Genomic DNA, 15,104 nt, shown 5'->3' with positions numbered 1-15,104 from the left:
TTTTGTGTGGGTGGGCTCAGTTTTCAAAACTTTAAAGAACAGATAATTTTGTATAATAGACACTACAAACACTGAACACAACATACATGCATCTTTTTTAAAAATTGTAAGCAACAAGTTAGGAAATGCTATTCTCGGAAGAAGAACTTGTTTAATAAAATGAATTACTTGGAAAAATCAGTTATATTTGCAATTACAAACACATGTTGCAGCTATTAAGTTTAAATGGTAAGGCAAATAATCTAACAATTGTCCACTAAGAATCTTAGGAAAAGAATGACTAATTTCATTTTTCCAAGCTCTGCTCCCACTTTTCAGTGCTGTTTAAGGGCTAACTTGCAGTCCTCTAACAAACTTTGACTACAAAAAACATATATAAAAGCTACCTATGTTGTTGCAAAGTGTTTAAAGAATCAGGTTTTTTCAGACTGCTAACATTTTACTTCATGGCTCTCTCTGTACGAAATATTTTTAACTAAAACCAGGATTTGGAATTGCTGACTTTCACTACAAAATTATGTGTTGCCATGATGATGAATAATCTGTTTTCTAAACTCACAGAAGACAGAAATAGGAGAGATGTAGGCTTTCACTCCAGGCAAGGAATAGTGGCTTGACCCAAGAAGTGCAATGAAGATGCTGACTATGGTCAGAAAAAGTATAGGGAAAGCTTAAAAGTCTGCGCAGTACAAACAGCAGGAGAAGGAGATGCTTGATATATAGATCTCCAGGCATTACCCAGGAAGTATTAGGCATAAATCTTTTAAACAGCCAACATCAATACTTGTATTTTTAATGGACAGATCACTGCACTTCCACAAAACAATTAAATAATGAATTATCTCTATGTACTCTTAGAATCAATCCAGTATACCGCCTAAAAGCTTATTCAGCTTTAACAAGCAGACGCTTTGCAAATCCCTGCACATTTAGAACAGAGCTACCAATAGGAAATCAATTGGCCTCCATGTTAAAAGCTTTGCTGTACCTCAGATTCTGAAACTGACCCTTGTAATAAAATAAGTTAATCAAAAATAGTTACACCAGTCAGAAGCATTCCTAAGAAACCATATCTCTCTTCTGCTTTAAAACAAAACATAAGGTAAAAACCAAGAAGACTTTAGGAAAATTGTTGGAAAAAACCTGAAGATGATTTTCTTCATGTTCTGTTTGTCTTGATGACGTAATTGTGGGAAAAGAAGAATCAATGTTTCTTAAAGTGTAAACTGAAAGAATAAAAGCATTTTAGAGAAGGGTTGTCTGTATTGCTCTATGAAGTTAGCTGAATAATATATGGATCAGAAAAATCAAAATTAATTACAAGTCTTTTGGCTAGGACCTTTAAGAAATTGGCGTCTTCCTTAAACTCTTTTGAAAATTACAGTTGATATGTGCATAAAGTACTTAGGCCAATCTCTCTCACTGTGAAACTTGCATATATTATCAATGTCTGGCGGTTCAAAAAGTTCAGAGGACCTTTTCCCTCTAAACTGCTCCACCATCATGGCTTGGCATGGATGGGACACAAAATGTGAGAACCTACATATCTAGGACCTCAGTTTAATCTTCCTGAGGTTTATGACATTTCCATTTGAGTCTCTCAGAATGCTCCTTTTAACCCCCTCATCCTGAAGATGGTCTTCCTGTGGCCTGGCAGTGATATTCAATAAGTGAGATGGCAAATGCTGACATTTTTCCCCTGACTTTTATTTTGGAGAATCTCCTTCAAAGCCCCAAGCCACCTGAGCTCATTTCACTAGCTGCTGGCTGTTGGTTACTGTACTTTTTAATTCTAACATCCTTTTATAACATGCATCAAACCACACAAATATCTAGCACACCATTTAGATGATGGTAAGAGGCCAATGCTTAGTACCTTCATTCAGAAAACAGCTAAGATCCTGTTTACAGAGCCACAACCATCCTTTTCTCTCCATAAATACCTTCCCACCCCAGCTAGGATTCTGTTGCAGAGCTCAGGAATAAGGAGGTGGCAGGCCAGGTTGTTTGGGTAGATGTGATATTTTTTATTAGACCAACTAAATTATTTGGAAAAATTGCTCTGTGCAAGCTTTTCAGCTACAAACACCCTTCTTCAGGCACTGGGAGACTTGTTTCTCTAGGGTAACTCCAAGTCAACTTCCATCCCTATTCCAATGTCTAGCATAGGCCATCATTCCCATAGGCATTTGGGGCAAGTCCCTTGGGAGTAGGGATGTAAATATAGTTTAAAAATACCTGAAGAAGAGTGACTGTGCCCGAAAGCTTGCTAAGAACTTTTTTCCAACTACTCACTTGGTTTAGTAAAAGTTATCACACATCTACTCAAAGAACCTTGCCTGTTTAAAAATACATTTGTTTAACTTCCTTTAATTACGCTGGTTAAAGGATTAACCGATAACACAGCAGGTTGGACACAGCTACTGTTGGGAGCTGCTCTTGGGGCCCTTTGATTGGGGGGTGGAAAGGGGGAAGGGGAGGAGAAAAGGCCAGCCAAACAACACAGCCCATTTGAAGCTCTGCCTTGGGAGGAGGGGGCACCTGTGAATGAGTTGCTAATTGCTTAAATGATGAGTTATTAGGCAGTTCTGTTTTCCTCAGGCTATAGGTACTAGTCCCCCTGCCCTCCTCCTTCATCCTCCCTGCCCTACTATCTTCTGATTGCTTCTGGGGCACCATGCAGCTTCCCTTACCCCCCTTCCCTGCCAGACTGTGCCCACCTGGAGCTAAAGGATAACCAGTAAGCTAACTGGTTACCAGTGCACTTATTGGTTAAAGGATTCATAGTTTAATCTTTCACTTCCCTACTTGGGAGGAGCTCAAGAAGATGTCTGCATCTCCATCCTCTTCCTTTTCACTGTCCTACTAAGGAGGATAAAAGTAGAAGCAGCATTGCTATATATAAAATAAGAAGTAGCATTAGCTAAAGATGTAAGCTACAGATTGTCCTTGGCTGTGCAGCACCGGTCCCTATTTCATTTGAACAAAGGACAAGAAAAATGGCAAAAATCATACAGAAGCAGGCATTTTGGGGATGTAATTTAAATGGAAAGTGCCAATAATGACATTCAGGTTAACCTAATGGCTCTGAGCTCCAAGATACTAATGTGGAAGTCCATGTCTTCTGGTCTCTAGTATAAGATCCCCCAATTTAAGCCAAACCTGTCCATGGCTTTATTGAAATTGGAGCAAAGAGTATTTCTCCACCCATATTTTTGGGTTCCTTCCATGATTTCAGTTCTGTAAAAACGTTACATGAAAACCCCAAAAGTTACCTTTTAGTACACAAGGAATCTTTTGAGCACAGTATTTTAGATGTTTAAATTCTGGTGACCCATCATTAAGTGTAGAAAGGCAGTAAGTGAACTAAGGAATTTTTGCAATGGAGAGGAGCCAGCATTGCTTTATTACTTTCATGCATCTAATACCATTTAATTATATACTGCTTCAGACTAAATGTCTGAACTAACTAGATTAAACTAACTAACTAGATTTAACTAGATTAAATGTCCATTCTAAACTTTGATATTAAAAACAGAATAATTATTGTCCTGTATAAATGACAGAACAATAGAAAAAAAGTCTTACTGTTACTAGTCTGCACTTTAATAATAATTCAGCTAAATTTGGTTCTTATGCTATAATTTTTTTAAAATGACTAACTTGATATTTTAACTTCTAAGTAATTTTGATAAACACAAAATAGGTTTGTTATTAAATATCTTTTTATACCAATTTTGGGAGAAAGGATGAGGGTACAAACTAGAGCTGCTACACAGAGAATATAAGCAGAAGAGCCTCAGCAATCTCAAAATGACTGTGGACTGCTGCACAGTTCTCAGCCTCAAAAATGACAATGCTGAGTGGTAATTCCTTGCTCCATGTCTTCTATTACAAGAAAATATTACACTCGGTCTATGTATTTTTGTAATTTGAACAAGTTTTCTGCAAAGCCGTTCATTATTTGGGTACTATTCAACCACAGATTATATACAGCGGCTTTACCTCCCACAAGCTTAGAAGGTGGGTAGACCACCTAGTAAACCAGACAAAATGAGAATCTCAAATTCAGCTGCTATCTAAAAATGCCAAACAATGGTTGTTTCCCCATCCATGTAGGAGATCTGCATTTCACTGCTGACAACTACTGGTTAATTCTGTTGCATTCAGCTCTTCAATAAAGTGATGCCCTGGCCTGAGTTCTTGGAGAAAAGAGCTTAAAATCTTGCGTGTCCTTTTCTGTCCTCGGATTCCCAGAAAACTGTGAATGCACATGCAGAATAAGGGCCTTATAAACTGGTATCTGTGATGCTTCTTTCTGAATCCGAAAGTTGAATCTGAGGGTGGTAGAAGCAAGAGATTTAAAGAAAAACTAGGGGCCTAATTTTCCTTGCAACTACCATCAGGCATGTGTATGTCCACTGATTTCAAGAGACAGTACTTTAACTGATACAAATCAGTAGTTTCAAAAATCAAGCCTTAATTTCTGCCCCTTAGAAGTTACTGAAACAAACCAGCAATATCATGTCAGACTACATTTACAAGTTATACAAACACCAGTAATATTTTAAGATACTATGAAATGTAATGGAATATTTAAAGAATTTAGAGGCAATATTTTGTTTTTAGTGCAAATCTGAATACCTCTGAACAATATTAGAGTGCAATAAGCAACTACTTAGAAAATGAGGGATCAGCAACCTATGACCTGTTGGCTGGATACAGCAGCACTGGGCTTTGCCCTTGCTGCAGCCACTCATTAGGGAGAAGAGGCAGCAGTGGCAATGGCCAGGTCCTAGTGCCAGACTTTTTAGACCTGGGCTGGGTCATTCCAGCCCATCACTAGAAAGCACTGATGACCATTCAAAAATAAGATCTCTTAAAATTAAATTGTATTGTTAGTCATACATATATTGTTGTATACTGTAAAGGTATGAAACATCACTAGCAAAAAAAATCCCCTATTGAATCCCTACAACAGAAGAAAATGCTTACAAAAACAAGTGATTGTGCTAATGTTTGAAAAGCAGCTGTAAGATGCACTCTCTTTCTGATGCTACTTAAGGATACTTTTTCTTTAATTATTAAACAGGCCAAAGATTTCTTATCAGAGTCTGCCTCCTTGTGTTTGGAAAATGACAACTCTTAAACAAGTCAAGCAGGGTCTTTTAAGCAATCTAACTTTCACCGAGGTTACTTAATATAGGAAGAATTTAACATTATTCTTCATTAATCATCTGTTGTTTTTTCAACAAGGGACCTATATAACTTCTAGGTATTCCTAGCATGCTGCTGAAGCTATTAATTTAGCTGACCATCAGTGGTGTATGGAAAAAGCCAGGCATTGAACTAGCACTACTAAGAAAGTCTTGTCATATGACTAACACAAGATATTAAATGTAGCCAAAACTCCGCACAAAAGCCTAGGCACGCGCGCGCACACACACACACTTTAAAACAACAGTAATTTGGGTAAAAAGTAATTTTCACAAGGTGTAATCTTTAAAACTATTATAGTCTATGAATAAACACTTCCAAACATAACTTTTCCCTAAAAAACTTCATTTTTTTATAATGGTGTTGTACACAAGCCACGCATTTTTACTTGTGCTACCTAATAAATACATTTGTTCTTCTTGGCACAAGGTCAACAGAGAAAGCAAGAAACGATGTCTCTAAGACAGCATGCATTTGCAATATAGGATATCCCAGAAACTAAAGAAACATTCTTATTTCTGTTAATTATACCCACAAGTTAGATATTTTTTGCAGTCCTGTACAATTACCCCTCAGAGGCTACCTAGAATTACATACAACTGTTGATAAAATATGTTTTGATTTGAATATGATTAATCAAAAATAGAGCCATGTGGCAGCTATGTTCAAGAACCTTATTTAGCACTGCATAAAACCAAAAATTGCCAGAAATACCATCAGATTATAATGTTTGCAGTATTTCCAGCATACGCCACAAAAAGAAAAAAGGGTTTGTGACATGGTATGTTGCACAATTGCATGGACATGCCCTATGAACACAGTTTCACACAATAAAAATTATGTGGCTGGGAGATCAAGAAATAACTGAGAACATACTGTTACAAGATATTAATAACTGCAGAAGAGAAATCTGAGAAATAACAAAGGATAAGAAAATGTCAAATAAAATACTGATCATGGAAATATCATGGGCAGGTCATGTCAGACCAATCTGACTGCCTTTTATGATCAGGTCACAAAGGCAATGGATGCAGGTGTCGCCCTGGACATAGTCTTTCTAGACTTTAGCAAGGCCTTTGACACTATCTCCCACCCCATCCTCATTAAAAAACTAGGCAATTGTGGCATTGATGCCTACCCAGTCAGATAGATTGCATATTGGCTGAAGGGTCATATTCAGAGGGTGGTGGTGGACGGGTCATATTAAACCTGGGGGAAGTGGGCAGCGGAGTTCCCCAGGGCTCGGTCCTTGGGCCTGCGCTGTTCAATTTCTTCATCAGCTATATGGACGATAGGGTAAAAAGCACCCTATTTAAATTCGCTGATGATACCAAAATTTGGGGTGAGGTGAGCATGCTAGTAGGGAGGGAAAGACTGCAGCAAGATCTGGATAGGTTACAGGAGTGGGCTAACATAAACAGGATGCGTTTCAATACTGACAAGTGCAGGGTGCTGCACTTACGCAGTAGAAACCAGCAGCACACTTATAGAATAGGAAACTCCCTTCTTGAGAGCACGGAGGCAGAAAGGGATCTTGGAGTCATTATTGACTACAAGATGAACATGGGCCAACAATGCGAGGTTGCGGTTGGCAGGGCTAACCGGACCTTGTCGTGCCACAGGTGCATCTCAAGTAGAGCCAGGGAGATGATCCTCCCACTCTATGCGACGCTGGTCAGGCCACAGCTGGAGTACTGTGTCCAGTTCTGTGCGCCCCATTGCAGGAGGGATGTGAACAACATTGAAAGGGTCCAGGGGAGGGCCACCCGCATGATCCGGGGACTACAGGGCAGACCCTACAATGAAAGACTGCGGGACCTAAACCTGTTCAGCCTTCACAAGAGAAGGCTGAGGGGGGACCTGGTGACTGTCAATGAACTCACTAGGGGGGACCAGAAGGGTTTGGGATAGACCTTGTTTCCCCTAATGCCCCCTGGCATGACAAGGAACAATGGACACAAATTACAGGAGAGTAGGTTTAGATTAGACATCCACAAGAACTACTTCACAGTTAGGGCGGCTAGGAGCTGGAACCAACTTCCAAGGGAAGTGGTGTTGGCTCCTACCCTGGGGATCTTTAAGAAGAGGCTTGATGCCTACCTGGCTGGACTCATTTGAGTTCAGTTTTTCTCCCGCCCAGACACGGGGGTCGGACTTGAAGATCTACAAGGTCCCTTCCAACCCTACTTCTATGATTCTATGATCAGCTTTATGCATAAACTTGGGTTTGTAAAAGAGCTTCTCACACTGCAAAATTCAGTACATGTACAAGATCGGTGCCTATAAAAATACTTGCAGCTTTCTGAGGCATGAAGAGTGACTGACTACTAATTCAATACCAAGCTCCGTGCACATCACACACTAGCATTATGCCGGGGAGAAGGGAAGGAACATCACTGTAGAAATGTCAATATAAGGCTAACACCGCAGTGTGGTCATTACTGCCAGATCACATGTAGTAACGCCTCACGTTACAACCTGCAAACATCTAAGTATGCACTTAATGTTACTATTATGATGAACAGTCACGAGTCATCATGGGGGCTACTATAAATTGTAGGTCTACAGAACACTGTACAGAATACTAAAGCTACTTTTAAATGAGCTTGCCCAGCTACTGGAAGCAGTTTAGCCATGGAAGTAGAGAGCACAGTGCTGAAAAGCAAGGTCAATTAGCCTTTGTAGAGCTCTATGATGATGTTGCTGCTGCTAGACTGTTCCTGGTACCTGAGCCAGCCAGCAATCATCTTCATACTACCTTAAAGCCCACGGAGTCAATATACCCATGGTGTAAACTTATATACACAAACATTTACAAGATTAGTGCCTTAGTTAGGGTACAATAACACTGCACTGACCACAGCCCAGACACACTCCAAGTCTTTAACACAATTCCTCGCACACAGGAAGATTGTAGTGCCTGACATTAGTGACAGAGGACTAGTAAAGTCCTTCTAAAACATCTTGGTGCACAAAAATATAAAAATGGAATGAGCCTTTCTGGCCCTTAAGTCCAGTACTCAGGGTTTACAGGTTATGGCATTTGCAAACATAGTTGCGCTGCAGCGCCAGGAGCTTTTAAAAGCTCCCAGCACTGTGCCATGCGCAGTTGTGTAAATGATGAAATGTGCATCATTGCTGACAAAATGGCGGTGGTGCGTTTTTAAGCTAAAACACATTGGAGGTGTTCATAGATTTCATAGACATTAGGGCTGGAAGGGACCCTGGAAGATTGAGTCCAGTGCCAGGGGCAGGAAGTCTGGTGGGGTCATAAGATCCCAGCAAGAAAAACATCCAAATTTCTCTTGAAGGCATTCAAAGAAGGTGCTTGAACCACCTCCGTTGGCAGGTTATTCCAGACCTTGGGGACTCGGACAGGAAAGAAATTCTTCCTTATGTCCAGCCTGAAATGGTCTTGCAGGAGTTTATCACCATTCGACCTCATCATCCCTTGGGGTGCTCTGGTTAACAAATGTTCCCCCAGATCCTGGTGAACACCCCTTATAAACGTATAGATGGCCATCAGATCACCCCTGAGCCTGAGCTTTTCCAGGCTAAAGAGCCCCATGGCTCTCAGCCTGTCATCATAAGGTCTGCTTTCTTGACCTCTGATCATGCACGTGGCTCTTCTCTGCACTCTCTCAAGCTTCTCCACATCCTTTTTGAATTGTGGAGCTGGATGCAGTACTCCACCTGCAGCCTCACCAAGGCCGAGTACAAGGGGAAAATGACATCCTGGGATTTGCCTGAGAAGCATCTATGGATGCAAGCCAGCGTTTTGGTTGCTTTACTAGCCGCAGCATCTTACTGAAGGCTTACGTTCATCTTGTGGTCAATCATGACCCCCAAGTCCCTTTCATCTGTCGTGCTAGCCAGGGTAGCACTGCTGAGCCTATAGGGATGCTGCAGGTTTTTCCTCCCAAGGTGGAGAACCTTGCATTTTTCAGTGTTAAACACCATCAGGTTCTCATCTGCACATTTCCTGAGCCTGTCAAGGTCAGCTTGAATCGCCCTCCTGTCCTCAGGTATGGATGCTTTACCCCAGAGTTTGGTACCATCAGTGAACTTGGCCAGTCTGCTTCTGACTCCAATGTCCACATCATTAATGAAATGTTGAACAATATGGGTCCAAGGACAGAGCATTGAGACACCCCACTGGTCACAGGGCACCAAGACGATTAACTTCCGTCAACCACCACACTCTGGGTCCGAACATGGAGCCAATTCCACAGCCACCAGATCGTGGTGGACCCAAGGGCACAGTTGGCCAGTTTTGCCAAGAGGTGATCATGGGATACAAGATCAAAGACCTTTCTGAAGTCAAGATAGATGATATCAATCTCCTCTCCCTTGTCCAGGAGGTTACCTGGTTGTAAAAGGAAATGAGATTGGTCAGGCAAGACCTACCCGCAACAAACCCATGCTGGCTATCCCTCAGGATGTTGCCATCAGCCAGTCCATTAAGAATGGCCTCTTTGATAATCTTTTCTAAGACTTTCCCCAGGACAGAGGTCAGGCTGATGGGCCTGTAGTTTGCCAGATCCACTTTCCTTCCTTTCTTGAAGATCGGCACCACACTGGCCTTCTTCCAATCTTCAGGCACTACACCAGAGTGCCAGGAGTTCTCGAAGATCTGTGCCAGGGGCTGGGCTATGACGCTCGCCAGCTCCTTGAGTACCCTGGGGTGTAGATTGTTAGGGCCAGCTGACAGAACAGAGCGCGCAAGCAGGTGAGGGCTAGGGGGTTGTCCCCCAAGCCAGGGAGTGCCCTCTGGGACTAGCCTAGGGGAACAGGCTCCAGTCTCACCAGATCCCCCCAGTGGGGGTGCCCAGGGGGCGGGATCATCGACAGGCACTTCCGGTGACACCGGAGCGCCTGATTGGTGGGTAAGGCAGCGGCGGGTAATTCAAACCGCCTCCTTTATAAATGGCGGTTTGACGTAGCTTCCGGCACTTGGAGGTCAGGAGCAGTGGGGAAAAGAGGGACACAGGCGCACGTGTGTCCTTCCCACATGTGTGCCTCCTTTCTGGACCCGGAGCGGAGGAGAGTGCAGCAGTAGCAGCGGCGGCGGCGAGCGGAGCAGCTGAGGGGGCAGCAGCAGCTGATCCCCCTAAGGTAAGTGGGGCTGAGGGACTGAGGGGCTGGCGCAGCTGAGCCGGATCCGGAGGGGAAGCCCCCCGGGTCCCTCTTAGCCGAGCCGGTAGGGAGCCGCGCTCCCGAGCCGCGCGAACAGAGCGCGCAAACAGGCGCGGTCTATAAGAGCGCGCCGGCGTTTGCGGCGGCGTTCGCGCTGGCGGGCGAGCAGGCGGGGCCCAGAGGCTGACCCCTGCTCTGCTAGTAAGGGCAGCAACCCCTGCGATGGTGTCGACACGGAGTTCTGCCAGGGCCCCTGCCCGGGGGGCGCGGCCTTCCCGGGGCTTGTCCGAGGCCTCCAACCAGATGGAGCCCTCGGGGGGGCTGCCGTCCTCCAACCCCCTGGCCTGCGGGAACTGCCCGGCAAGGTCTGGGGGGGCAGGGACTGGGGACTCCTGCACCTGTCCTGTAGGTATCCGCCTTAGGACCCTGGAGGAGCGGGTGCAGGAGCTCCTGGAGGAGGTTAGCAGGCTGAGGGGAATCCGTGAGGCAGAGGAGGAAATTGATAGGTATTTTCTTTCTCTGCAGGGTGGTACGACAGAGGAGAGGGCAGCCCGGGATGAGCCCTCCACTGCTGAGTGGCAGACGGTCTCCCGCGCCAGGGCTATTAACCATGTTGCGGCACCAGTTCCTCCTGTCCATCTGGAGAACAGATATGAGGCCCTGGCAGCCCTGGAGGAGGAGGGAACAGTGGAAGATTCCAGGGAGGAGACTCTGCGCACACAATGTCCTGTGCGGGCGGCGGGAGTCAAGAGGCCTAAGAGGAGGAAGCATCGCGTCATCGTGATTGGTGACTCCATCCTGAGAGGTACGGAGGGCCCCATCTGTCGCCAGGATCCCTCAGCACGTGAGGTCTACTGCCTGCCCGGAGCGAAGATTCAGGATGTGAAGGGGATGCTCCAGTCCATCATCCAGCCCACCGATTATTACCCCATGGTCCTCGTCCATGTGGGTACTAATGATGCGGCCAGGAGAGCCCCTGATCGCCTGATGGAGGACTACCATGCTCTGGGAGGCGTGCTGAGGGAGATGGGCGCACAGGCGGTCTTCTCTTCCATCCTGCCAGTGAGCGGTCGAGGCAGACGCCACGAGATGTGCATAGCGGAGACCAACTGGAGGCTACAGGAATGGTGCTTCGAGGCGGGCTTTGGCTTCCTCAGCCATGACCGGCACATCGTGATGAGAGACATGCTGGGATGGGATGGGCTCCACCTTTCCCCTAAAGGTAAGCATGTGTTCTCTTCCAGGTTGGTGAACCTCCTTCGGCGGGCTTTAAACTAGGCTCGTCAGGGGAGGGGGAAGATGAGGGCGGAGGAGATGATGAACTACCAGGCCCAGCAACAGCCAGCGAGCCCAGACCAATGGTCAAAAGGGAGAAACAGGTAAGTGATGGGGGACGGGGCATTGCTGAGACTAGGGGGTCAGTGGGCACAACCGTTGGAGGCCTCAAATGCCTCTACACGAATGCTCGAAGTATGGGGAAGAAGCAGGAGGAACTCGCCCTCCTCCTAGCTGTCACCAGCCCTGACATAGTAGGGATCACAGAAACGTGGTGGGACTCATCGCATGACTGGGCGGTGAGTGTCAAGGGCTATAGGCTGTACAGGAGGGACAGGATAGGAAGGAAAGGTGGAGGAGTAGCACTCTACATCAAGGAGAAATATACTTCCTCGTTAATTAGCAAGGGGGTAGAGGGGGGGCACTCTGAGGTGCTCTGGGTTAGAGTAAAAGGCAGTCCAGGGGAGAGAGACTTAACGGTGGGAGTCTACTATAGACCTCCCAACCAGGGAGAAGAGCTCGACCAGGAATTCTTAGGTCAGCTCACAGAGGCAGTGAGGGCTAAGGATGTGGTCATCATGGGGGACCTGAACTTCCCAGACATCTGCTGGGAGGAGCAGTCAGCCAAGTCTGATCGCTCACGTCGGTTCTTAGCCAGAGTGCAGGACCTCCATCTAACCCAGGAGGTGCACAGTCCCACCAGGGGAGACGCCTTGTTGGACCTGGTGCTGGCCACGGGTGATGACCTGGTGAGGGGGCTGCGGGTGATGGGCCACCTGGGAGACAGTGATCATCGCTTGCTGGAATTCACCATCCAGCGTAAGGTGGCAAAGGGCTGCAGCAAGGCAACAGCCCTAGACTTTAGGAGGGCTGACTTCAACAAGCTAAGGAGGATCGTTGGGGAAGCGCTGAGGACCCAGAGGGGAAGGGAATCAGATGTCCAAGGTGAGTGGTTGCTCCTTAAGGAGACGATCCTCCATGCCCAAAGGGAGGTAATCCCAACAAGGGTCAAAGGGAGCAGGAGGGCACATAAACCCCCATGGCTCACTAAGAGCATCCGGGAATGTCTCCTTGCTAAAAGGGAGGCATACACCCAATGGAGAGATGGGGTCATCACCAAGAAGGACTATCTTACAGTCGCCCGAGGATGTAGGGGGGCAGTCAGGAGGGCCAAGGCAGAGATGGAGATAGGACTAGCTTCCCGGATTAAGGACAATAAGAAGTCCTTCTTCAAATACATAGGGGGTAAAAAGAGGGTCCCGGGTAATGTGGGGCCCCTGCAGGACACGAGGGGCAACTTAGTCATCACGCCAGATGACAAAGCTAACATATTTAACGATTTCTTTGCCTCTGTCTTCCTAAGTAGGGACCAGTTCAGCCACCTCCCTGCTGGGCCCCCCTCGGGCCCCGGGAGAGACACACCTGGGCCAGGGGTTAGCGAGGAGTTAGTTAGGGTACTTCTGGAGAGGCTGGACGTGTTCAAGTCCGCTGGTCCGGACGATCTTCACCCTAGGGTTCTACAGGAACTGGCCAAGGTCATTGCGGGACCCCTGGCGCGGCTCTATGAGCACTCGTGGTGCTCTGGCGAGGTGCCGGAAGACTGGAAGAGGGCCAATGTGGTCCCTATCTTCAAAAAGGGAAAAAAAGAGGACCCAGGAAATTACAGGCCAGTTAGTCTTACCTCAATCCCAGGTAAGCTCTTTGAAAAAATTATCCTGGCACACATCCAGGAGGGCCTTGCGGGGGAATGCATGCTCAGGGGCAACCAACATGGGTTCATCAGTGGCAGGTCTTGTCAGACCAACCTGGTGGCCTTTTACGATCAGGTCACCAAATCATTAGACGCAGGGGTTGCTGTGGATGTAGTCTTTCTGGACTTCCGGAAGGCTTTCGACACTGTCTCTCACCCTGTCCTCATCAAAAAGCTGGGAAACTGTGGTGTCGATGCCCACACGGTCAAATGGGTCGCCAACCGGTTGGAGGGCCGCGCCCAGAGGGTGGTAGTGGATGGGTTCTTCTCGACCTGGAAGGACGTGGGCAGTGGGGTTCCGCAGGGCTCGGTCCTCGGGCCCGCACTGTTCAACATCTTCATCAGTGACTTGGATGAGGGGGTAGAAAGCACCCTGTTCAAGTTTGCTGATGACACTAAGATGTGGGGGGATGTGGGTGCATTAGAAGGGTGCAATAGGCTACAAGCTGACCTTGACAGGTTGCAACGGTGGGCGGATGAGAATAGGATGGGGTTTAACACTGATAAGTGCAAGGTGTTGCACATGGGGAGGAAGAACCGGCACCACACTTACAGGTTGGGGAACTCCCCTCTTGCCAGCACGGAGACAGAAAAGGATCTTGGAGTCGTCATTGACTCCACGATGAACATGGGCCGGCAGTGTGGGGAGGCAGTCAAGAAGGCCAACCGTACCCTGTCATGCATCCACAGATGCATCTCGAGCAGGTCCAGGGAGGTGATCCTCCCCCTCTATGCGGCACTGGTCAGGCCGCAGCTGGAGTACTGCGTCCAGTTCTGGGCGCCACACTTCAAGAGGGACGTGGACGATATGGAAAGAGTTCAGAGGAGGGCCACTCGTATGATCAAGGGTCAGCAGGGCAGGCCTTATGAGGAGAGGCTACGGGACCTGAACCTGTTTAGCCTCCACAAGAGAAGGTTAAGGGGGGACCTTGTGGCCTGCTACAAACTGGTCAGGGGGGATCAGCAGGTATTGGGGGAGTCCCTGTTCCCCCGTGCGCTGCCAGGAGTGACCAGGAATAACGGTCACAAGCTGGCGGAGGGTAAGTTTAGATTAGATATTAGGAGGCGCTACTTCACAGTCAGGGCGGCTAGGGCCTGGAACCAGCTTCCAGGGGAAGTGGTGCAGGCTCCTAGCCTGGGGATTTTTAAAAGGAAGTTAGATGAGCACCTTGCCGGGGTCATCTGACCCCGGTGCTCTTTCCTGCCAAGGCAGGGGGTCGGACTAGATGATCTACCTAGGTCCCTTCCGACTCTAGCTACTATGAAACTATGACTTGAAAGTATCCAGCCTCTCAAGGTGTTCCTTCATGAGGTCAGCATTGATGGAGGGCAAGGAATCTCCCTCAACCTGGCCTCCCTGTCCCATAATGGGCAAGGGCATCCCATGGGGCTGGTGAACGACCGACACAAAGTATCCATTTAGTAGGCAGGCTTTTTCCTACTGTTTTAGTTCAAAAGCATACCTCTGCCATTTTCTGTGTGCTAATATGCATTTCGCCACTTATACAATTGCATGCAATGCAGCACAGTGCATGTCAGCTCATGTGTGGAGCAGACTCGGAGATTAATCGAGTCTACTCCAACCCACCGGATTTCCAGGGTGTTGCAAGAGAAAAAGATATGTGCATAAATGCCCTAATATGTCCATGAGATCAGATTCCTCTAACCCCTCTCACACACAAGCATAAAGAAAACATTGGGAAGTAAGCAACACAGTCTGAAACAG

General features: G+C 46.8%; 2 protein-coding genes across 2 annotated transcripts in view; one reads left to right on the top strand and one right to left on the bottom strand.

Annotated features, from left to right (window-relative positions):
• The window catches only part of VTA1 (vesicle trafficking 1), an 80,579-nt gene that overhangs the window by 58,377 nt on the left and 7,098 nt on the right, over positions 1-15,104 (bottom strand). The gene's annotated exons all lie outside the window — the stretch shown is intronic.
• On the top strand, positions 9,432-11,999 carry LOC149873203 (uncharacterized). Its single transcript, XM_090031327.1, has 3 exons — positions 9,432-9,474; positions 10,256-10,332; positions 10,879-11,999. Exons 1-3 carry the CDS (start codon positions 9,432-9,434, stop codon positions 11,629-11,631), a joined length of 873 nt encoding a protein of 290 aa, XP_089887453.1. The 3' UTR covers positions 11,632-11,999.

The sequence above is a fragment of the Crocodylus siamensis genome, chromosome 1, assembly GCF_052110815.1.
Source record: "Crocodylus siamensis isolate JL-2025a chromosome 1, ASM5211081v1, whole genome shotgun sequence".
NCBI classification, from domain to species: Eukaryota; Metazoa; Chordata; order Crocodylia; family Crocodylidae; genus Crocodylus; species Crocodylus siamensis.
This window is presented reverse-complemented; position numbering and strand designations above follow the sequence as displayed.